Source organism: Brachionichthys hirsutus, chromosome 20 (assembly GCF_040956055.1).
Source record: "Brachionichthys hirsutus isolate HB-005 chromosome 20, CSIRO-AGI_Bhir_v1, whole genome shotgun sequence".
NCBI classification, from domain to species: Eukaryota; Metazoa; Chordata; class Actinopteri; order Lophiiformes; family Brachionichthyidae; genus Brachionichthys; species Brachionichthys hirsutus.
In genome coordinates this window covers 762,752-787,207 of record NC_090916.1, presented here as the reverse complement: position 1 = coordinate 787,207, position 24,456 = coordinate 762,752, and the positions used below count along the sequence as shown (strand labels likewise).

General features: G+C 48.7%; 2 protein-coding genes across 2 annotated transcripts in view; both read left to right on the top strand.

Moving 5' to 3' along the window:
• On the top strand, positions 1-16,808 carry slc16a10 (solute carrier family 16 member 10). The gene is made up of 6 exons (XM_068754033.1): positions 1-331; positions 10,907-11,051; positions 11,132-11,558; positions 15,206-15,349; positions 15,453-15,681; positions 16,579-16,808. Exons 1-6 carry the CDS (start codon positions 1-3, stop codon positions 16,806-16,808), a joined length of 1,506 nt encoding a protein of 501 aa, XP_068610134.1.
• A 4,025-nt stretch (positions 16,809-20,833) lies between these two features.
• Positions 20,834-24,456, top strand: part of nt5dc1 (5'-nucleotidase domain containing 1) — a 39,470-nt gene continuing 35,847 nt past the window's right edge. The window contains exons 1-2 of the mRNA XM_068753923.1: positions 20,834-20,926; positions 23,985-24,076. Coding sequence (XP_068610024.1) covers positions 20,834-20,926; positions 23,985-24,076 — 185 coding nt within the window. The remainder of the gene's footprint in view (positions 20,927-23,984; positions 24,077-24,456) is intronic.

Sequence of the window (24,456 nt, the reverse complement as noted above, 5' to 3'; positions counted from 1 at the left end):
ATGACGGAAGGGGAAAATAAACCGGAGTGTGATTCGGTTGCGAAGGACGCGGCGCCCGCCGACGGATCAGGAAGGGAGACGCGGCCGGAGGACGAGGACAAGAAGGAGGACGAGGACAGCCAAGGGACCGTCCCGCTGCAGAGCCCGGCTCCAGGTGCGCAGGAGGTGGACTTTGTCCACCCGGAGGGCGGCTGGGGATGGGTGGTCATGGTGGCCTCGATGTGGTGCAACGGCTCGGTGTTCGGGATCCAGAACTCGTTCGGGATTCTCTTCCTCTCCCTCCTGCGCGAGTTCGGCTCCGAGCATGATAAGGACCTCCGTTTCAGGACAGGTGAGTGAGGGCGGGGGGCTCCGGGGGGGCCCGGGGGGGGCTCAGACGCATTACCGGAGCGCGCAAACCTGAACAGAGATCCAGCTTAAACTTTTTTTATTTTTATTTCAAATAACCAAATAAGTCATTTCTGTGAGTGAGGCGGGCCGACCGGCTTGTTCCACGCTCCAGCTCCCCGGTAACACACAATACACACAATACACACACAATACACACACAATACACACACAATACACACACAATCTCGGGGTTGTGGAGGCTCAGTTCATCCCGTCCAACCTGTCGCGTCTCATTTCGTGTTTGCTTTGAGCTGTTTAGTTATTTGGGAAAATGTTGCAATGTAATTTTGTGGTTTGATGATTGAGAAACCTTCCCTGACCTTTGATCTGCCTGGGGGGGGGGGGGGGGGGGGGTTCTTGATGAAAAAGAACCAGAACCTTTTGACCTATCTTGCCAACAGACAGACGGACAAACAAACGCCAGCGATTACATAATCATAACGATTCCCAACAAAGTATTTTAAAAAAAAGTAATTTTATTTATAGTGACGTTAATTTGTCCAGAGTTGAATTTTTATTTTTGTTCAACTCCTTGAATTAAACCTGAAAGGTCACCCTCACCTGAACGTGCAAGCCGGCGGTTTCATTTCAACCCCGCTGTGGCGGCAGGAAGATTGTCTCACTGCGCTATCCTGTGAGCTGCGCCAGCCTGTGATCGGGATCGAGTCTTTCAGTGAAAACGACTCGTGATCTTGCCATTGCATCATTTTCCTACGCTTCTCCACACGTAACATGTTTCGTGAGTTAGAGGAACTCAAACTCCCTGCAGGCGTGATCTTCAGCTTTAAGATAAACATGAATCGCTTGGCAATAATTACACGATGAACATCGACGTTTGCCAGGACTCCACTTTAACGCCAGTTGTTGTTGTTGTTTGTCTTTTAACAAATGCTGCTATTCACAACCTCTCCCGCTGTAGTTCGTCCTGATATGGACGTACTCGGCACCTGAAAGGTAAACCCTGCGCCCTCCCCAGGTACCCAGAACTCTTTGCCTCTGGCGTCATGGCTTACCTCGAGTATGACGGGATAGGAATGTGGGGAAGAGCGGACCGGTGTTGGGCGTGAGCTTCGCTTCTGCACCTTCCAGCCTGCGTTTCATGGAAAATAGGGGGAAGAGGAAATAACCTAATAAAAACTCCAAATGAGTAATGTCAGCAAACCTTAAGTAATTTACGGTGCAGCTAAATTTGTCCAGTAGTCATTGTCACTGAGTGATGGGTAGTAGTTCTTCCATGAAAGAGTACACAGAGAAAGTGCAGCATGTTGTGTACTTGTGTAGTTTCCTGTAAAACTTTAAACCTGATGCGTTTTGTATTTACGACGGTTCCGAGATTCATCCGAACTCGGTCCGAGATCATGTCCTGATGAGGGTTCTGAACCGGTGCTGGTGTTGCTGCAGGAAGTGTTGTGTCCCGTGTGCAGCAGGGTCAGGGTTGGGGGGGGTTGGTGTGTAGCAAGAGGACATGTGGGAGTTACATGTTGCTGGAGCCTATCCCAGCTGACTGCGGGTGACGAGGCGGGGCACACCCCAGAGGCGTCGCCAGCGCATCGCGGGGTCATGCTAAGGTCAATCTGTTCACACACACACTCACACCGACGGACAACTTGGTGTGCGCAATTCACCTAAATCGCATGTTTTTGGAGGAACCCGGGGAACCCGGAGCAAACCCACGCCGACATGGGAGAACATACAAAATCGAACCCGGTACCTTCTTGCTGCGAGATGACAGCGCTAACCACTGCTTCAGCGTGCCGCCTACATAAAATCTGATATTGATAATATCAAGCACTTATGGAAAGGACATGCAGGAGATACAATTTCCCTGTATTTTTATAAATATATTTTTATTTGCCTTTCTCAAGGGTGGCACGGTGGTGCAGTGGGTAGTGCTGTCGCCTGGCAGCAAGAAGGGACGGGGTTTGAGTTCTCTCTGTGTGGATTTCGTATGTTCTCCCCGGTTTCCTCCCTCTTCCAAAAACATGCAAGTATGAGCATGTGCGGTCCCACAATGAGCTGGCCACGCGTCCGGGGTGCTCCGTGTGAGACACTGGAGGCGGGGCTAAAACTTTATTTATTTTACAAAACCATTGGGGTTTAAGATTCAAGCTCGTAAAGAACACCAGTGAATTTTGACAGTATTTCACCGCTGGCTGAGAACGTGCCATGTATTCTGTGAGCTTTCAACAATTGTATTTTTTCTTTTATATATTTCTAAATGCTGGCCAAGCAATATTTGATTACTTCCATTTATCATCAGAATAATCGATAGCTTTATTGATTGCTAAAATAATTATCAGAGTTTAGCAGAACACGCCTTAACCCCACGACCCCTACACAAAGTTCAGTAGAAACGTGTTTTTGCCTAACTAAAGAACACGTCTGGGTAAAAAAAACGCCTTCTCTCCCAAGTACTACCGGAAGGACTAACGAATGTCCTGAATCTGGATCTGCACCAACATGTAATGAGTTCCTTCCTGGCACATCCTTCCAAGAAGTTTCAAGGAAATACATAATCAATCAATCAAACCGACAAACAAACGGATAAAGTTCAAAACAGGACCTCCCTGATAGAAGTCATCCTTTGTTCTTTAAACCCTTATTTGAAGATTTAAGACCTACAGATGTTCCTCTGTGGAAGGTCCCCGTACTTTGAGGGAACCCCAACTTGCGCTCGGGGGGCTTGTTGTCCACCAAGCTGCTGTCATGCATCAGGAGGAGGAGGAGTCTGCAAGGTAACATCACTGGATTGATTTGTTTGATAAGATATCTCGATGACGGCAGGGATCTGCTCTGGAGGTGAAGGAGGCTCGGCCATCTTTCGTCTTTGTCTTCTCTGATGACAATAACAATGCATTTCCTGCTCCGCTCCGCCTCCTGACGGGTTCTTCCTGAACCTTTGCCTGTTCCCAGACGGAATGTCAAGTGCTGCTGCACCGGAGGTGACCATGTGACCAGCTGGCGCTCCTCAGGGCTGGCAGTTCGGACTTGAGGGTTTTGCTGTTGGAATGAATCTCTTTAATCGGAAGCTTTTCATCCCAACTACGTTTTGTTGTAGTGAGATCAGGAGACACAATTATAGGTTTTAAATGAAGTAGACTATTATGAAGTCAATCGGGTATTGATTGCAATTAGTACCAGAAGGATCTGATGACCTTTGTGATAATTAGGGGTGAGATATAGACGTCCCATAATACCAATCGACATGCTGAGATAGATTTATCCTTTAAATGTAACAGTTCAGGTTTGTAATTGATCATATTCATCAGAACCTCTGAAACAGAATTTTTGTTCCCATTTGTGTGTGTGTGTGTGTTTTTTTTTTTTTGTCAAGCCAAACTTGACCAGTGTTCGTAACGTTTGGAAGGATTGCTCATGGACCCATGGAAGTAATCCACGTGGAAAGGCTCAGATCCATCCTTGTTTTTATCACTTTTATTAAGTTGACACAAGTTTTTCCAACATTTTCCTTAATCGTACCAAAAATACTGAACAAAATCAAACAGGAAGGAATGATCTTTGTGGTTCAGGGTGCTTTACGAAAGCTGCTCATTCACTTTACAGACTTTCAGTTTCCTCTGCCAGGAAGGCGAACTTTTCTCTCCTTCTCCAACAGTCGGATTGTTTATCAGCAGGATTATACAAAAACTCAGATTTCCACAAGAAACAGTCCATTTATTTGTGAACCCCCCCCCCCCCCTCCGCGCTTTCTGTAAAATTGTGAAATGGTGCGTTTTACAAAAACCTTTAAGGGGAGGGGGGAGACATTGGCCGGGAAGGACCAGCATGTATCTTTGCAGCAGATCCAGGGACGTCTGTGTGGCCTTACACGACACTGAAGGACAGGCGTTCTGAGAGATGGAGCACGTTAGTGAAAGTTAAAGTGAAAGCTGTTTGCAGTTTTCATAAATGTGAGGATTTACATTCTTTCGTGCAGACGAGATGATCGTCTCTTCTACAGCCGCTTATTACTCTCAGGTAATGAATTATTTTGGATTTTGGACCACTTCCAGGGTCTTTGGCATCTTATGATGGGTATTGACACTATCTTTTGGTATTCTGTTGGTTAAAGTGAAAAAATAATCAGTCATCAGCACGTTTTGGAAGAGGAACCGCCCCCCTGCATCCTGCTGAGGACATGACCTCATTTATCCGAACACTCGTTTTATCTGAAGACAGAAGTTGCCCTCCATCCACACAACACTCCAGCCCCCTTCCTTCTCTCTGTTGGCTGCACTTTTGTTTCTACAGACTAAATATAGTATGTTCTTCAGCGTGACAAATGTTTGTGACGACACTTATCTTGCTGAGCATGCTTTTTATTCCATTCCACGCCTAAGACGCGACTCTGAGTTAAAGCGTTTTCTTTTGTCCTTTCATCGAAGACGTCTTTTGGACCGGCCGTACTGCGCTTGAGAAATGACATCCCTAAAGTCATATGTAGCGACATTAAAAAACGCAGGAGCTGCCAAGTTCATGCTTGAAGTGTCGGCAGAAATGCACAGCGGGCCCACCAGTAGCGTTCAAGAATAACCGATAGAGGAATACGCTGCTTCCTGCTCCACTGGAGGAACCTTATTTAGAGATACCGACTGACGTCATCTGACTCTCTGTGAATTTGTATCAGCAATTTCATATTTTGCTGACCTGTCATCAAGCCGTTAGTTTATCGGTCACATTTGTACGTTTAATAGATGCACTTTAGACGGTGTGATCGAATCTACAGCTGATTACTGCTTAACAACCCTGCTGCTATTCAGCAATGCTAATCTGGTTGAAGCTGCAATAACAGCGTCGCAGTTTTCTGAGAGACATCGTCCGTTTCTTTATTTCCGATGTTGTGTCGTGAAGAGAATTGTTGGGACTGCGGGAGACGAGTTTCCCACAGTATCCATCCTGTATGTTGTCAGGATGTCACTAGCAGAAACAGCCGATCGTAATGCGTAACGCGGAGGCGGGGGGGGGGGGCTCTCTGCTCATTGGCCTTCAGATCGGTCTTACAGGCTCTGGTTCCTTCCCTGGAAGACCGCCAGGTGTGATGATTTGATGTTGGGAGCCGCCAGAGACCTCTGGACCAATCGGAACCTGTGGATCCCTGGATTATGCTGTTTGGCTGAAAGTAAGCTAAACTGAACCTCTGTGTCATCCGACCACATTCTGGCTCAATAACACATCGTTTTCACTTTTTCATTCCAAGGAAAAGAAAACCAGGGCGGATAGAATGACAGACGAAGCCGATGTTTTGTCCTTCAACGTGAAACCGACACGCCGACGATGGTTCATAATATTGTTTTAGGGTCCCTGTCTGGGACAGCCTGCCATGCGAAGCATAAAGCAGTCAGGATGTGTCTCACGATTACACGCAGACGTCACCACAGCTCAGCGGCCGATGTGCTGGAGCTGCTCGGAGTTCCACATGCTTCTCTCAACGTTCAAAGGAAGTCGGTATAACTGAGGAAGCTTTAAATCCAACGGCAAATAAATATGACCTTGAATAAGACTGGATATTTTGCTGAGTCCTGAGATCCCAGAATAGTACACGTTTACCGGTAATGTGCTCTTCTGTCCTCGCATGAAGTGACCACATCTGGGTGCAGCGCTGCCGTTAAAAACCCCGACTCAGCTCCTAGATGTCTGAACTAAAGATCAGTTCCTAAAAATCGGAAAGGCGTTTGAAATTGCTCGTAGCGGCATTTGGTTTAAAGCTCCAAGGCGAATGTAAAAGCCGTGATGAAACACACATGAATAGTTGAAGTACTCTCTCATTCACCAGCAACAGTCACTTTAAGTTTCTCTAGGAAATTCAACCCTTTGGCAGCAAATACAACTTTTATTACGTTACATTTGCATCATGAGACACAGCGCGAAACGCTACGAGCGTTGCAAACGGCTAGACCGGTGGGGCCACGCTTTTTTGGATTTAGAGCTACTCTTTAATTTTTTTAACCTTCGATTGTGACTTGGTGCAGGGCAAGGCGCCTCTTGGGGTGAGACCGGTGTTGCATGGAATCGGCATCATTTTGGGTAATGACTGGCAGTTGTGTTTGGGTAAGTGGGTCGACACCACCGCTAGGCTCTTTCGCCTTCAGCACCGAAGCTCTCCACAAAAAGAGCAGTTTTGGTTTCGACAGAAGCAGTTTTGTGTATTGATTCTGCCTGTCTTTTGGGTTCTGTCTGTTTGCCCGCACCTATTTGGATTCGTCTGCCTGTTGGACTGACTACCTGGTTTTGCGAATGCTCTTTTGGAAATAAAAAATAAATAAATTGAACTCTCTCTCTACTGCTGTGCTTTTGGATTCTTACTTTGTGACGCCTGACGATAAGAACTGAAGCTTAATCAGATCAGAGATGTAGGGTCAAGGTTCTTAAGATCTGCTTTGTTCTGGAGCGTTTTAGCTCAACGCACCATTGTGTGTTATCTTATCTAGAAACCTGTAAATATGTCGTTGGTCTGTAATCAGACCTGCCTTTGAGCTGTCATATAATTCAGGAGTACGAAATCTCTTCAAAGTTTCTGTAAGGTTTGTCAAAGGTCAAGCAAATCGGAATAAAACCGTATGTACGTATCACAGCATGACTTTGTGTATGTTAGTGCCACATTTCATTTCCAGTGACACAGATAAGTAATTGTACCCTGTTACGACGTACAGGATGCATGCGTACCTTTGAAAGGAAAACGTGACGTGTGTTAAGATGACTCGGGTTAATGTTTGACGAGCAGTTTGATCTCACATGTGTTGGCTTGAGCCTGGGTGGGTGAAGGTTGTCAAGAGATAAAGCAAAGCGCTGGTAAACATGTTGGAAAGCGGACCAGTTGTTTGGCGTCCTGCACATGACGCGCCATCATCAGGCCACACGGTCTGATGGACCCGGAGAACACGTAAGCAAACAGAGCTGAAGGCCTCGGGCCTCGTGTCTAGAACAGGCTGCTGCTCAGCCGAGGTTCAAAGAGGCGGCACCTCATAAAAACCAGCTTGGGTGTGGAAACGATCTTTAGCCTGCGCACTTTACAGAAGCTTAATGAGCAAGGTGATCTCAAACAACAACAAAAATTATAGTTTTATTTATTTAAAAAACCCTTACAAAGTTGGTAGACTTTTTTTTTTTCCTAGATCCAGGCCAAACCGTGCTTCTGAGTTTGCCAGTGGTTTGAAACTGTCAACAAGATTAATCGGTTCAGAGCGATTGAGCTACTGAGTGTTCCGATGCTTGACGGGGGTTTGTTGAATTTAAAGAAGTCTTGTGACATCCGTTAGTTGTTATCGTTGAGACAGCCCGGTCCAGCCGGACTTCCAGGATCAGCAGGTGCCAGGTGAAGGTACATCTAATCAGACACGGGCACAGAGCGCCAAAATAAGCACCAGATCAAAGTCAGTATTTGTGCATGCACACAGTTTTTAATCTGCTATAATTCTATACAATTATATCCATCCATCCATTTTTACATCGTGTAAACTCATTCTTTAGCTTGAGTTTACACGATGACTAAAGTGTAAAAATGTGGCGTTGTTGCTGGAGAGCAAAAATTCAAGAGCATTAAATCACTGGATCGAAACATGACTCCAAACAGATGCTGATCCTGCTGCACATCTGTTGGAGGACACACACACACACACACACACACACACACACACACACACACACAGGGCCTCACTGTGCTGCAGACACACATCTGGAGCTGAGAGAACCAGGTACGATCCCAACCATCACCGCCGTCTCCTGCTCACAGCAGCTCGGACACACTCATGCTGGGCTGCTCCATTAGTGACGTCAAGGGGAGGGGGGGGGGGGGGGGGGGGGGGGTTGTGGGTTTGCGTCCCACTCGTGTCCATCATGTGTTTTCTGGCCTCATACAACAGGAAGTGGAACTTTATTCCTGATGGCACAGCAAAATAAAGTCGGGGACCAGTTCTTGTCTCCGCTTCGACTTTTATTCCCTGTCTGAGGAACCAGCAGGGGGGGGGGGGTGTATGTCAGGGCTGCTCGGTGATTGGGCGAGGCTTTTGTCCATGACTTCATCGGTGCAGTGAGGAAGCAACTCTTTGACCTTTACTCGGGAGCATCGCATGTATTTACATAAAACAGCGGCATCAGTTTAAAATAAATCCCTCTGTTAGGCTACTGAGGAGGACAGTAAATAAAGTAATACTACTACTACTAATACTACTAATAAATAACAACTAGAAAAGCACTCAGAGGGCACAGACCTCCGCCGAGCAGCTCGTTCCCCTCCTGACTGGATCTCCACCGTCCACATGGTGAAAATTCCATCAGGATCCCCCCGGAGGTAGTAATAATAATACATGTTTAAACTGGGAAAGCAAAAGACAACTAGTGGGACGTCCAGAAGGCAGGCGAGATGCTGACAATCATGACAGGACAAGTCGCCAGTCAATCATGTCTTCAGCTTGTATTTGTAACCCGGGATCCTTCCTGATCTCTGCCAGGAGCTCCTCTACAAACAGTGGAAACTCTTTGGAGTGTTCCAGTGCACAGGAACGCCAGCAGTCACACACGCTGTGCAAACAGCAGTTAAATATCATATACTGTGAGCGAAGGTCAGGACGTGTGCTGCTGCTCGGGGTAAATATGATAAGCCTGCCCGCGTTCACAGAGGAACACGACGCCTGCCCTGTCTGACAGTCTGAGTCGATCGTGTTGCTTCATCACGCCCTTCATGCCTTGACCTTGTGATGTGGGGCAAACGTGTGATCACTTTCTTCTGATGCATCACATGGATAAAGATCTCCTGTTTTATTTAATGTTATGCTGTTAGCAGCAGCAGAAGTCAGGTTAAAAGGTATGAAGAAATATTTTATATAATTACAATTACGGTTGTCAGAAAGTGTGTTTTCCATCTTTGTGTCACAGCTGTAATCCAAGATGTAATCCAAGATGTAATCCAAGGCCAGCAGGGAAACGTCAACGTCTCCACACCTCCCCTTTGCTTTCCTTTACTCCCCGCGGACATTAAGTCCAGTAAAGTGGCAGTTTGTTAAAGTGGCAGTTCAGTGCCTCGGAAACACAGATTTTCAGTTTGTACTATGAACTGGTACAAAGATGTTCCCATCAACATGCTCCAGAGGTGTGTGGCCCGGTGATGAGCTGGCGTCTCATCCGGGGTGTTCCCCGCCTCTCGCCCGCCAACAGCTGAGACGAGACAATTGCAACCATCTCGTCTACGAGAAAATGGATGGGTCATAAAAAGTCAAGTTGCACGTAGAAGGAAACGGTCAGCAAAAAGAGAAACAACAGAAAGAGTTTGCGGCAGCAGTTTGTTCGGGGGGATGTGGAGAAATCGATGGCTGACATTTGCAGCGCCATCCACGACGTTTGAGGAGAGAGTGTAACGAGTAACTCCTCCAGAAAATCAGCCCAGGTGTTCATTCTGCATCGTTACAGATGTACAGTACACAAATAACCTGAATATTTATTCATATGAATTAGCATTTATGTTGTACCATTACTCAGAACTAGCGACTTCAACATCATGAAGAGAGACTCGATAGAGTTGATTTGTATCGCTGCTCTTTTCAGCACATCTTAAACCTCAGACACACTTAATGCTCATGGGAGCTGTAGTTCCAACATTTACCTTTCTGCCTTAAGCTAAGGGTTGTTTTTAAGTGTTTTTACTGATCCTCAGCTTTTATTAATTTTATTATTGGCTTCAATTCAATAAATATTTGCGCACTATTCAATGGTTGTTTATTTGGTATAGAAATAGACTGAATTGTAGCGGATATATCATCTCTATGTAGCCAGGAGCCAATAGGACTCATTAATGTTACGTTCTGGAGAACGGTCATGATACCGAACGACATCTGGGTCCGGTTCTGCTTGCTTGGCAGTGAGAGCTGTTCATTTATTAACGCCATTAGTTCCAGGGCATCAGCCGGGGGGGGGGGGTTAAGTGGCCTCTGGCGTTAAACGAAGCATGCGGTCAGGCCCCATGTCGGAGGCGGTCACTGCGTCTTCAGCCGGTAGCGTCCGATAATCTGTCACAGAAACAAGCTGTTTATTTGGACAAGCCCGGGAAATGGTCCGTCACACAATACGGCAATACGAGTCCAGTATGTGCCGCCGTGGGTTTGTTCCGTTGACTCGAGTTAATGGATAACTCTTCAAGCAGCTGCTTTCATGCACGCTTTCTACGTTTATTTGCAAATTGGAGTCATCTGGGATCCAATTTGCGCTGGCTCCAGTCGGATGCTCTTGTCCCATGTTCTCCAAAGAGGGTACAGTACAGCGAAAACTGTTTGAGATCATTCCGAACTAAATGAGTTCAGCCAAGGTATGAAAATATCATGACGGGAATAAGAGGCAGGTAAAAGTGATGGGAAAAGAGCAAAGCCATTATCATAACCAATGTGGAGCGAGAGAGAGAGAGAGAGAGAGAGACTGTTCTACTTGACTCATTATTGCTATTATTTAGTTCTTTTTTAAATGTTATGATAATGCTGATAATGCTCACCCCCCCCCCGCTCTGACCTCCTCCTCTCCGTGTCCCCTGCAGCGTGGGTCGGCTCCCTCTCCATGGGCATGATCTTCTTCTGCTCGCCCATCGTCAGTGTTTTCACTGACATCCTTGGCTGCAGAGTCACTGCAGTGGGTGGCGCAGCGGTCGGCCTGGTCGGCCTGCTGGCCAGCTCCTTTGTCACGTAAGAGAGAGACACTGTGTGTGTGTGCTGGACGGATCGCTGTCTGGTCTGTCAGTGAGTCTGCTTGCTTTTCTTGGCAGGTCCTTGGGCCCCATGTACTTCACCTATGGCATCGTGTTTGCCTGCGGTTGCTCCTTCTCCTACCAGCCCAGCCTGGTCATCCTGGGCCACTACTTCAAGAAGCGCCTGGGCCTGGTGAACGGCATCGTGACGGCGGGCAGCAGCCTCTTCACCATCGCGCTGCCGTTTGTGCTGTCCATCCTGCTGGATAAAGTGGGCCTCCAGAACACCATGCGCGCTCTCTGCCTCATCATGTTTGTTCTAATGTTGGCAGGCTTCACCTACAAGCCCCTATTGCCAGTCAAACCCTCCAGCGGCCGCGCAAGCAGGCTCCCGCCCCTGAGACAAATCCTCAATGTCAATATCTGGAAGTCTTTGGGATATCGCATTTGGGCCTTCGGTATCCCGACAGCCCTCTACGGATACTATGTGCCTTACGTTCACCTGGTAAGTTGACGCTTTTACATTCTCCCTTGTCTCGTAGAATTCACTGAAACACGACATGATAAAATGGAGGACCGAGTCATCCGGGGAACGCCATTCGCTCAAACATCACAACACATTCTGTTTAGAAAAATGACCATTTCACACAGTGTGAGGATGATGACGATGAAGGATCTTCTTCTTAGCCTTGTCTTCATGAGACAAGCATAATTCAAATGATTAAACAAAATAAAGCTCATTGGAGCCGTCTTGGTTTGGCCTTCCATTCTTTTAGTTATCACTATTAGGGGAGTTTTCTGAGTCCCAGCTGCATAAACCTGAATGTTTATTGCCTTTAAGCACATTAGGTGATGTGTATTTGTGTAACGAGGGAGGGCGTGGCCTAAGGAGATGAACGCTCTATGTCAAGGTGTGTAGAATTACCAGGCAGCTTTCGTTCCCCCGACAAAAATTGTAAAACGTCTTTCAGAGGGATGCAGCACTGGAAATTGAAAAGTCTTGAACCCAAAGGGTGAACATAAGCCCCCCCCCCCCCCCCCCCCAAATACTTCCTACCTGCATTCGTTGTGATCCTAACGGCTGAACGCTGCGCCGCCCATCTTCCCACTCATTGTGCTGCATTGTTTGAGAGCTTTTCACAACTCCTTTGAAATGTTAAATGTGCAGGAGATGTTATTAGCAGAGTCACATTTGACGCCTGGAGCGGGGTTGTTCTTAGGACAGTATAAAAGCCCCCCAGTGTTTGCCCCGGGTCTCGATTGTTTACTGATGCATTTATACAGTTTATATTCCGTCGCCTGGTTACGAGTCTGTTGGCCGTTTCTCATCCCGACGCTCTGCGGAGCGACATAAACGAGCGCTCTCTTCTAATCTCCATATACGAGCAGATAATCCACCGCTTGGTAATTCCCTCCGGGCGCCATGAGACACCTGTGCGTCTCCCCTGTGTCCCTCCCCTGTGGGTCTCCCCTGTGCGCCTCTCCCGTGTCCCTCTCCAGTGTCCCTCCCCTGCGCGCCTCCCCTGCGCGCCTCCCCTGTGCACCCCACTCTCATGTCCTCCCTCACTACGTCCATGTATCGTCTCCTGGGTCGACCTCTAGCCCTGTTCCCTGGCAGCTCCATCCTCAGTTTCAAAGTCTTCACTGACTCTTAGCTCTTTTTCAGCACAGTCTTTTGGGAGTCCTTCTAGTGAGTTCCTTCCGGCGCCCATGCTAATCTGATCCAGCTTCAAAAGTGATAATTGGTTGGGTGAGACATCCTCCAATGTTTGGAGATGGCGTTGAAACAGTCCCTGCAGCCCTGGTGTTCCAATCTACCCACAGGTGTACCTGCTGCAGGGTAAAGCAAATAGCTCAGCCGACCGTCACACATGCACATATAGCTGGAGGAGACGGTGTGACGAACAGGATTCCCTAAATGGTGCCAACGACATCAAAGCGATTTCCACAGAATAAGATCAGCAGTGTTTCCTGATTCAACGTTTTTTCACGTTATCAACCGAAGAGATGTCTGAACTCTTATCCTAAATGATCATCGTCTCTGTTACAGACGATGTTAGTGAGTAGAATGTTAGTCACATGTCTCTGGACCCCCCCACCCCCCCGAGGGTCAGTCTTGAGCAGTCACGAGTTCCTCTGCTGACACATGACATGAACCTCCGTGCCTGCAGGGCTGCCTCGTGAATGCAGCAACGTCAAGCAGGACACGCTGGCATCATCCATAGGTCTGCGCAGAGGCACCCCGGGCCTGCAGTGGGTGGGGGGGGGGCTCGTCTGGAGGTGGAAGTAACAGCAAGGCAAATGTTAGCGTTTGAAGGAACCATTAAATTAGACCCCAGATCTTATGCAGAACGTTTTATACACAAAATAGGCAGAGCGCTGATTGTTACGTGGAAGTATTAACGAGAGAATTACGACTTCCACTAAAACTGCAGTGACCCCCCCCCCACCCCCCCCCCAGGGGCAGAACAAAACGTCTGCTGCAAATGGCTAACAGGAGACAGCGGCTTCACTTCATTTACTGTTTAAACATCCTGAGACACTGACGGGAGGATTTGAGTTCTCGTGCACCAAAGTCGGAGCAGCCCAGGCTCAGAGCAAATAGCCCGGAGCGCCGCCGGCATCCGGCTGAACTCCGAGGCTGCGGCAGAGTGTCCATGCAGGTGCGTCTCTGCTGCGTCTCTGCTGCGTCTCCGCTGCGTCTATTGGTGAGTCGGTGCGTGCGACGCAGAAACGGGAAGAGCACCGTGACACCGCCGGGAATCGCTTTCTGCGCCTCATTGGTGCCCTGATGGACCCAATCACAGACGAGCAGCGGTACGCGTGCTGAAGACTGAAGTTGAACCCAAAGGGTGAATATTAAGCCCCCCCCCAAATACTTCCTACCTGCATTCGTTGTGATCCTAACGGCTGAACGCTGCGCCGCCCATCTTCCCACTCATTGTGCTGCATTGTTTGAGAGCTTTTCACAACTCCTTTGAAATGTTAAATATGCAGGAGATGTTATTAGCAGAGTCACATTTGACGCCTGGAGCGGGGTTGTTCTTAGGACAGTATAAAAGCCCCCCAGTGTTTGCCCCGGGTCTCGTTTGTTTACTGATGCATTTATACAGTTTATATTCCGTCGCCTGGTTACGAGTCTGTTGGCCGTTTCTCATCCCGACGCTCTGCGGAGCGACATAAACGAGCGCTCTCTTCTAATCTCCATATACGAGCAGATAATCCACCGCTTGGTAATTCCCTCTGGGCGCCATGAGACACCTGTACGCCTCTCCAGTGTCCCTCCCCAGTGTCCCTCCCCTGCGTGCCTCCCCTGTGCGCCTCCCCTGTGTGTCTCCCCTGTGCGCCTCACCTGTGTCCCTCCCCTGTGGGTCTCCCCTGTGTCCCTCCCCTGTGGGTCTCCCCTGTGTCCCTCCCCTGTGGGTCTCCCCTGCACGCCTCCCCTGTGTCCTTCCCCTGTGCGTCTCCCCTGTGTCCTTCCCCTGTGTGTCTCCCCTGTATCCTTCCCCTGTGCGTCTCCCCTGTGTCCTTTCCCTGTGTGTCTCCCCTGTATCCTTCCCCTGTGCGTCTCCCCTGTGTCCTTCCCCTGTGTGTCTCCCCTGTATCCTTCCCCTGTGCGCCTCCCCTGCGCGCCTCCCCTGTGCGCCTCCCCTGTGTGTCTCCCCTGTGTCCTTCCCCTGTGTGTCTCCCCTGTGCGCCTCCCCTGTGTCCTTCCCCTGTGTGTCTCCCCTGTGTCCTTCCCCTGTGCGTCTCCCCTGCGCGCCTCACCTGTGTCCTTCCCCTGTGTGTCTCCCCTGTGTCCTTCCCCTGTGCGTCTCCCCTGTGTGTCTCCCCTGTGTCCTTCCCCTGTGTGTCTCCCCTGTGTCCTTCCCCTGTGCGTCTCCCCTGTGTGTCTCCCCTGTGTCCTTCCCCTGTGCGTCTCCCCTGTGCGTCTCCCCTGTGTGTCTCCCCTGTGTCCTTCCCCTGTGCGTCTCCCCTGTGCGTCTCCCCTGCGCCTCACCTGTGTCCTTCCCCTGTGTGTCTCCCCTGTGTCCTTCCCCTGTGCGTCTCCCCTGTGTGTCTCCCCTGTGTCCTTCCCCTGTGTGTCTCCCCTGTGTCCTTCCCCTGTGCGTCTCCCCTGCGCGCCTCACCTGTGCTCCTTTCCTTTCACAGATGAAGCATGTGGAGGAGCGTTTCGGGGAAGATGCTAATAAAGAGGTCCTGCTCATGTGCATCGGCATCGCGTCCGGCGTGGGCCGCCTCGTCTTCGGCCAGGTGGCAGACTACGTCCAGGGAGTCAAAAAGGTCTACCTGCAGGTGAGAGCCCCGCGCCCACGCCAAGGACGGTCGCACAGCCGTAGCTCCAGCGTTAGCATCATCACGGGGGCTGTGGGTCCTCTCTCCGGTCCTGTCCTTGCAGGTGGCGTCGTTCTTCGTCATTGGCCTCATGTCCATGATGATCCCGCTGTGCAACATCTTTGGCGGGCTGATCGCTGTGTGCCTGCTGATGGGCCTGTTCGATGGCTGCTTCATCTGCATCATGGCTCCCATAGCCTTTGAACTCGTCGGGCCCAGTGACGTGTCCCAAGCCATCGGCTTCATGCTGGGCCTGATGTCTGTGCCCATAACTGTGGGACCCCCCATTGCAGGTAACACCAAACCAATCGGATGTTTGATTGAGTCATTTTGAATGTTTAGCATTTTGCGGTTTGTCACATTTGTCGACTCCCAGGATCTTAAGCGGCGCCGTTGTGTTGCTGAGCCTCAGCTCATTGAAAATCAGTGCCAGAAAATAAACGCACCTTTTGCTGCCACTCGTCAATATTCCATCCAACTGGGGAACGGGTAGCTGCCATCTTTCAATCTCGTACGCGACATGTAATGTTTAGAACACGCAACACGGTTATTCCTCAGCCTGTTTATTTATTTATATTCCCAGTTCTGTCGAGCAGTTTTTGGAGCCCTTCTTTGTTAAAGGTCGCTGACCTCAGGATGGATCGCAACACTCTTGCGCCACCGAGTGTTTATGTCGGCACCTTGTAATTGATGAAAGTACGCGTTGGACAGTTGTGTCCTTATTCCAGAAGACATTTAATAATACATCGGGTCCGACGGGCATCGCGATCAGAGTATTGAGCCATGTGAAAGAAAAGGAAGTCCGTTTTCCTTTGATGGAACCTTTTCCTCTCGCTGACGGTTCAGCATCTTGCTCAAGGGCGCATCGGTGCTTGAACTGCGGGGACTGGGCTTCCATTAAGGGGGCAAAGTTTGTCATGCTCGCAGAGACGGGGCTTGGACTTCCCTCTGTTTCACATGCACATGAGAAGCGGCGCCACTCGGAGCGCCCTCGTCCGTCCGTCCTCCTTCACTGCGTTGCTGGGGCAACCGTCTGAGCAGGGATTTCCCTGCAGGATGATCCCTCTTGGTCCTCCTGTCAGCTGTCCCTTCGATGCTCGATGGCGAAGCTGCTTCTCTCGGTGTGTCGATGACGCGTTAACGGGCCTAAACTTTAGTCCCCTTCCTGTCTCTGCTGCCTCTGCCTGCAGGCTTCCTGAGGGACCGGCTGGGTAACTATGACGTGGCCTTCTACCTAGCAGGAATCCCACCGATCATCGGGGGGGCCATGCTGTGCCTGATGCCCTGGGCAGAGGCCAGGTGGAAGAGGAGGGAGAAGGAGGCGGCCCTGAATACAGAACTGGATGTCATCCAGAAGATGCTGGAGCATGAGAAACCTCAAGGAGATGAAAAAAGCAAAGGTGGAGAGTCCGTCCTCTAGGAGCGCTGTGGAGCAGACTGGGAAGCGCACGGGCTCCGACTCCAACTCCGACTCCGAATGCTGGGATAGATGATCTGTGTTTGTAACAATCACCACCTTCTGTGGGCGATGCCAAAGATGCCAATCAGACTGATTCGATTCGACTGAACTAATCTACGGCTAACCTTTTTCAATGAAAATGGACAAAAGTGTGCATTTTGTATGTGAATCGGCGGAGTCACGCTTCAGTAGGTAGCCTTACTGGACGTCATTCCGTCTCAGCGTTTGTTTCGCTTTCAAAACGACCGAGTGTGTGTTGGAAATATGCCATAAATAGAAGCCAGCCTCGTTTTGGACTTTGACCTCAGTGCAAACTGCTAAAGACGTCCTTCCGGCCGCCGTCATCGTTGTCTGCGGCGTCTCCTCGCTCAGATTCTCTCTGAGCGGAGCGTCGTCGGCTTCTGGGATCAGCTGAGCGTTTAGGTTGCTCCCACGCGTCGAGGGAAGCAGCTCTCGGATCTTTTATGCAATGGACTCGGGCTCAGTTTGGAGCCCGAGTCCCCCCCCACCCCGAGGTTCATCAGCCTGTGGTAACTGGCTGCAGTGCTAGCGCTAGCTGGAACGGCCGTGAGCTCGATCACACACCTTCCAGAATGTTCTGGGCTCATGCTGCCCGAGACAGCAGAGGTGAAGTTCACATTTAAAGGCACGTTACGTCCATGTTCCTTTTTTCCCCTAATTAAAAACAATGAATGAACCAAATGAACCAAATGAGTGCAGAAAGGCTGCCTGATACACGTGGAATGGTTCAAGTCACCGGTCTGAGGCGGCTCCTACGCTGCAGGAAACGCCCTCAGACTGGACTGCGTCTTTCCCACGCGCTTTCTAGGGCGCCTGAAGCCACTGATTTGTTCTATTTGCGTATTTTCATCTTATGTATATTTAAACTTGAAGTTAAGTACATTTACCTCCTGTATGATAGAGGCTATGCCTTATTCACATCGCAACTTATTTCTGGAAGTGCCGTCTGTGCCAAAATGTAGATGAGAAAATCAAATCTGTCTGACGTAAAGTATATTCTGTGTGTGTGTGTGTGTGTGTCTGTGTGACTCAATACACGCACACGCTTTCCAACACGCTTCCTCTGTTCTCAGCTCGGAACCCGAATGTGGATTCAAGAGGCACATGTTCACGTTTGTGCCTGTGACTATTAACCAAATATAATATTTAGCAGTATTTTGTTTGTAGTGAGTATTTTTTTAATCTTTTTTCAAATATGATTTTATGTCAGATTTTTATGTCATGCTTTTGATTAAAGTGGAATAAGCGCCAATGCGTCATAAAACCAAGGTCACCCTGTCGACACAAAATGACCTGCGTGATAATGACCTGGTAAAAGAACCGAAGAACTCCAATCCAAAACCTAAACGCTGGCGCTTCTGTTTCCAGTGCACATTTTAAAGAGACTCGACTGAGGACATGCGTTAACTGAGCGCTGACTGTTGGACTTTTTGTCAGGCCATGTCAGTTTAACCATGAACTTTGTACCTGATCCATTAATCTTTATTAATCTTCGCTTTTCATTTTGTATTTATTTTGTAATTTTTGAGCAGAACTGTCGTTGATGTTATTTAGAGCCGTCCAAAATGAAATGGAAATAGCTGACAAGCCGATCCGGTTGCTGTTCTGCGTTTGACTGAAGCCTGCAGGTGGCGACTCGTCTGCACGGCTGACGGCGGTAGATTGCGTTTGGAAAATGCAGAGGCCTTTTGGGAAAACTGTGCGCCAACACTGAATTTTTGTGTATTAATGACAATGCCTCAGCAGACCTTTGAAGCCGTCTACCTCAAATAGAAAAGTGTCTTTCCTCTGCCCCCATCTGTACCGTCCCTCCAACCGAGCAGTGATTGGTCAGTGCGACGAGAGAAATGCAAATAAACTGAGCGAGTCTTTGAAATGATCTCGCTGTCCAAACCTTTGCTCTTTAACGGTGCCGGGGAGACACGGTGTGATTCTGTCTTTGCTCACCTGCAGCATGGACGGAAGCCTTTCAGGGTGTTCCCCAACAACAACTCTTTTCAGCTCCCTCCCGACAACAAATGCAGAATTTACAACCCTGAGATCGTCCACCAGCCGGATTCCCAGAGTCTTCATCATCTGCTGGAATGTCCTTTAGGCTCATTGATCTGGTTTTTTTTTTTTTTACCATTTAAATAACCCTCCAGGTCAAGATGTTGTAAAACACTTAAACATTTCCCACTTTCCATTTATTACAATTCTATCACATCTGTTGGATTTCAGTTGAAGCCCATCCGTTATAATAACGATCACGACTTTCTACTTCCTGGTTTTAATGCTGATCAATGAGAGTGTCAGGAATGCCTTGTCGAACGAGACCATTTGTACATCTGAATTTTAAGGTTAAACCATTTTGTCACACACGAGCTGATGCTTTATTATGTCGGATCATTTTTTGTTTTTTTATTGCCAGTATCCTAAAAAAGAAGGAAGCTAAAAGAAATTATATAATAAAACTTCAGACAGTTTTCTGATTTATTAAAATACCTTTTCATGTTTCTTAAAAGTGCAAGGCTTTGTACAAACACGCATTGCTGTTAATTTTCTGGTATTATTTTATTGAAAATAACATTTTGTGAAACAGATTGACATTTTTTCTCATTCTGCACTCAAACCTGAACCCAAAGTCAACATGTAACCATAAAAACGAATCAAGTAAACTAATGCAAAACTCTATTCAATAAAGATCCAAGTAGAAAAATGCACCACTTCAACATCTCATCATCCTGTAGAAGATTATTATTTCCCTCATTTTCCGAACCGCATTGTCTGTCGATGTTCGGAGCCTGTCACGGTGGCGCAGTGGTGAGTGCTGTTGCCTCACAGCAAGAAGGTCACAGGTTCGAATCCAACTTGCGGCCTTTCTGTGAGGGGTTTGTATGTTCTGCCCACGTTCTCCGGTGAACTAGTTACACTGAGTTGCCCATAGGGGTGTGTGTGCATGATTGCCTGTCTGTGATAAACTGGTGGCTTGTCCGGGGTGTGCCACGCCTACTCCCTAAGAATATTCAACTCACCGTGTGCCAGCCATATTCAGCTTAGCTATGTGCCCAGTGGCAGTGACTGTTTGGGTTTCCAAAGAACTTGCTTTGATGTCAATGGCACTCAAAGAGTTAAGTTCTTTTTTAAAGTATTTGCGGTAGCGCTGTTGCCTCACAGCAAGAAGGTCCTGGGTTCAGTTCCTTTCCTTACTATAGCAAAAACAAAATATAGGAAAGTGGGAGAAAGGATTTAAAACTCGTTGAGATGCTGTGGGTCTGAACCCGCCTCTGACTTCCACGATAAATCCTTTGACCTGTTGAAGACGTTTGGATTTACTATTATGTGTACTATTCAGTACTGTTCAGTACTATTCAGTACTATCACTTCACTTCACTTCACTTTTATTGATTTGTCCCTCGGACGCCAATTTGCATATACAGTACACACATTTTCCACAACATTTAAGGGACACGTAAGACACAATTAAGGGACATATAAGGCACAAAGTAGAGCAGCATCGTTGTACTACTCAGTAGTATTCAGTAGTGTTCAGTACACACGTGGACTCTGCTCTGGGTCCAACACACGGTTCGCTCGCTCTTAATGCGTGTAGGTGCGCGCTGAATCCGTGCGCGCACCTCCACGCTGTACTACGGTAGAGCTCAGACCCGGAAGCGATGCCCGTCCCCTCCGTGGATTCGCCTCTCTGCTGCCTTCCTCTGGCAAACAGGAGTTAAGTTGAGGCTGCGTCCGGTTCGGCGGTAACCGGACACGGTCACGGGAACAGGGGTTCGGGTATTATTCTGGCGGTACCGTGAGAGAAGCCTCAGCAGCGCGGCCCCATCATCTTCATCTTCATCTTCGTCCCAGCGACACTGACGTCGCAGCAGGTTCGTGTTGGGGTTCGGGTTAGGCCAGTGACGTCGGAGCGCCCCCCCCCCCCCCCGCAGTGCGCCCCCCCGCAGTGCGCCCCGGCCTCAGCCGCAATGAGCGACCACTTCAGCCTGTCGGACTGTGACGTCATCGGCTTCGACCTGGACCACACGCTGTGCCGCTACCATCTGAAGGACACGTCCAGGGTGAGTGCGCGGCGCGCAGCAGCGCGGACAGCTAGCGCCAACACGCGGCGCGCAGCAGCGCGGACAGCTAGCGCCAACGCGCGGCGCGCAGCAGCGCGGACAGCTAGCGCCAACGCGCGGCGCCCAGAGTGGACAGTTAGCGCCAACGCGCGGCGCGCAGCGCGAGGTGTCGCTTCGATCCACGAGACGTCCGGATGAAAGCGGCTCCGCGGCTCTCTAACGGGTTCGTTGTTTTTAGCTGCTGCGGCAGCGCCCAGATGGCCGCGCGGTGCCGCTCGCGGTGCCGCGAGGCCGCCTGCGTGACTCCCGCCGCACGCCGGGATGATCGAACCTGTCTCCGGTTCGTGTCACAGTATCACGGAGAACCGGGCCCAGTGGAACTGATGGATGCGTGTCCACATCTGGACCGTATCCATCTAGCAGGATGCGCTCCGTCCACATCTGGACCGTATCCATCTAGCAGGATGCGCTCCGTCCACATCTGGACCGTATCCATCTAGCAGGATGCGCTCCGTCCACATCTGGACCGTATCCATCTAGCAGGATGCGCTCCGTCCACATCTGGACCGTATCCATCTAGCAGGATGCGCTCCGTCCACATCTGGACCGTATCCATCTAGCAGGATGCGCTCCGTCCACATCTGGACCGTATCCATCTAGCAGGATGCGCTCCGTCCACATCTGGGCCGTATCCATCTAGCAGGATGCGCTCCGTCCACATCTGGACCGTATCCATCTAGCAGGATGCGCTCCGTCCACATCTGGGCCGTATCCATCTAGCAGGATGCGCTCCGTCCACATCTGGACCGTATCCATCTAGCAGGATGCGCTCCGTCCACATCTGGACCGTATCCATCTAGCAGGATGCGCTCCGTCCACATCTGGACCGTATCCATCTAGCAGGATGCGCTCCGTCCACATCTGGACCGTATCCATCTAGCAGGATGCGCTCCGTCCACATCTGGACCGTATCCATCTAGCAGGATGCGCTCCGTCCACATCTGGACCGTATCCATCTAGCAGGATGCGCTCCGTCCACATCTGGACCGTATCCATCTAGCAGGATGCGCTCCGTCCACATCTGGACCGTATCCATCTAGCAGGATGCGCTCCGTCCACATCTGGACCGTATCCATCTAGCAGGATGCGCTCCGTCCACATCTGGACCGTATCCATCTAGCAGGATGCGCTCCGTCCACATCTGGACCGTATCCATCTAGCAGGATGCGCTCCGTCCACATCTGGACCGTATCCATCTAGCAGGATGCGCTCCGTCCACATCTGGACCGTATCCATCTAGCAGGATGCGCTCCGTCCACATCTGGACCGTATCCATCTAGCAGGATGCGCTCCGTCCGACGTGCTGCGGTTTCTGCATCTATTTCCAGCCATCTTTATCCACGGAATGTTGAAGCAGTGCAGCAGCTACTGCCTCTAAACTCACAATGACTCATAGTTACTACATGCGTTTTTAGATAGTGCTGAACTGCGACCTTTGACCTGAAGTGAAGATGTTCCTTCCAGAGCACTGATCTTGAAGGCCAGCCTGTGTCGATGTAGGGACTAGTTAACTCTCTGGTGAAGTCGCCCCCGCTTCATCGGACGGTCGATGTTAAGATTCAAAGACACGAGATCAGGAGTTACGTCAGCATTATGTTACCCTCCAGAGGCCAAACGTAAACCGTAACAGTAAAAAAGTAACTCAATGTAAAATAAACGTAACTACTCCTTAACATGCTGTTAAATAACTATTTATTTTTTATTTAACTCCACAGTAATTACAATAAAATATTCAGTTTTGATATCACTTTTATTAAAGGTTGTAACTTCAACATTGTTAGAGATAACTCCAGACTGTAAATGAGAAAAATCATAAGTATGAACCAAAGTTTGTGATGGGAATAAATTAACACATCTAATAATGTGGAAAAGTTCCATTCAAATGCAATCATCACGCAGGAACAAAGATAATCGATACAAAATCAATGCAAAACCAAAAAGCCACCATCTTGTCTTGTTATGGACATGCAGAAACCAAAAAAAAACAACCGAAGTGGGAAAGATAAAGAACATTCCCAGAGTCAATGGAAAAGACGTCACTTTCAGGATCAGCACTGGACAGCTCCAGATGTAGCCGGCTACATCTGGAGCTGTCCAGTGCTGATCCTGATCCATATGTAGCCGGCTACCTATGGAGCTGTCCAGTGCTGATCCTGATCCATATGTAGCCGGCTACCTGTGGAGCGGTCCAGTGCTGATCCTGATCCATATGTAGCCGGCTACCTGTGGAGCTGTCCAGTGCTGATCCTGATCCATATGTAGCCGGCTACCTATGGAGCTGTCCAGTGCTGATCCTGATCCATATGTAGCCGGCTACCTGTGGAGCTGTCCAGTGCTGATCCTGATCCATATGGAGCCGGGATCAATATTTCAGCACATGCTGGAAAAAACTAAAAAGTTCTAATAACTTTCAATCGTCACCTCCAGCAGATTATTGATTTCCTGACTGCAGCGTGTTGCTATTGTTATTAACATGTTGCTGAATTTTTCTGTTTGATCAGTTCACTACTTAAGTTACAAACATTGCATATTCAATTGTATAGTTGTGTATATATATATATGGATAGATTATTGATATTATAACATAAATCCTTTCAATTAATCAGGTTAAGAAAACCACACTACATCAATCAATAATCAAGCTTATTCAAGTAAATAATATGAAATAATAAAGAAAGAAAAATATCATCCAACACAAGTTATGGCATTAACTTTGTTTAAAACTCTTTTGTCACAGTTGAGAGGAGCAGAACTGCAGAACAACCAACACATGTGGGCTGTTAAGAACATGTGACAGAAGCAGCATTTTACAAAAACAAATGTCTGCACACAGCTCTCGGGGGCCACAAAAAATGACTTTGAGGGCCACATTTGGCCCCCGGGCCTTGAGTTTGACACATGTGCACTAGAATATAGTTTATTTTAAATGACGGCCACGCCCTGTGTCATCACTGTGTTGTGGGACTTTTTGAAGTCATTGTCATTTTTCTTTTTGCAGCTCATCTATGAGAGCTTTGCCAGGTTTCTAGTGGAGCACAAAGGTTACGACGCGGACCTGCTGACCTTGACCCCCGCCACCTGGGACTTCTGGTAAGTCGGCAGCGGCCGCTCCCCGGCCAAGGGGCAAAATAGAAAATTTATTTCACACTGTGTTTAAAAAGCTATTTTTGAGTTACCCCTTGTCAACTTACTCCATTGGAAGAAATCAAAGTCAAATCTGTAACTAATTTCAACCTTATTTTTCGTTAACACACATTTCTATATTATAGTCTCCTGACCTTTCCCTTCCTCGGGCCTTGCTGTGTTCCCTCCTCTACAGCAAAAATAGAAATCTAAAAAACGAATCTAGTTGGGAGGGGCTTTTATTTATTCAAGCTTTTTTTTCCTGTTCATTTGTTTGCAGTTCATGCATTAAACGAGACTAGGTGCTTCAACCCTTCTGCATCCTTCCCTTAGTAACTGTCATTTTG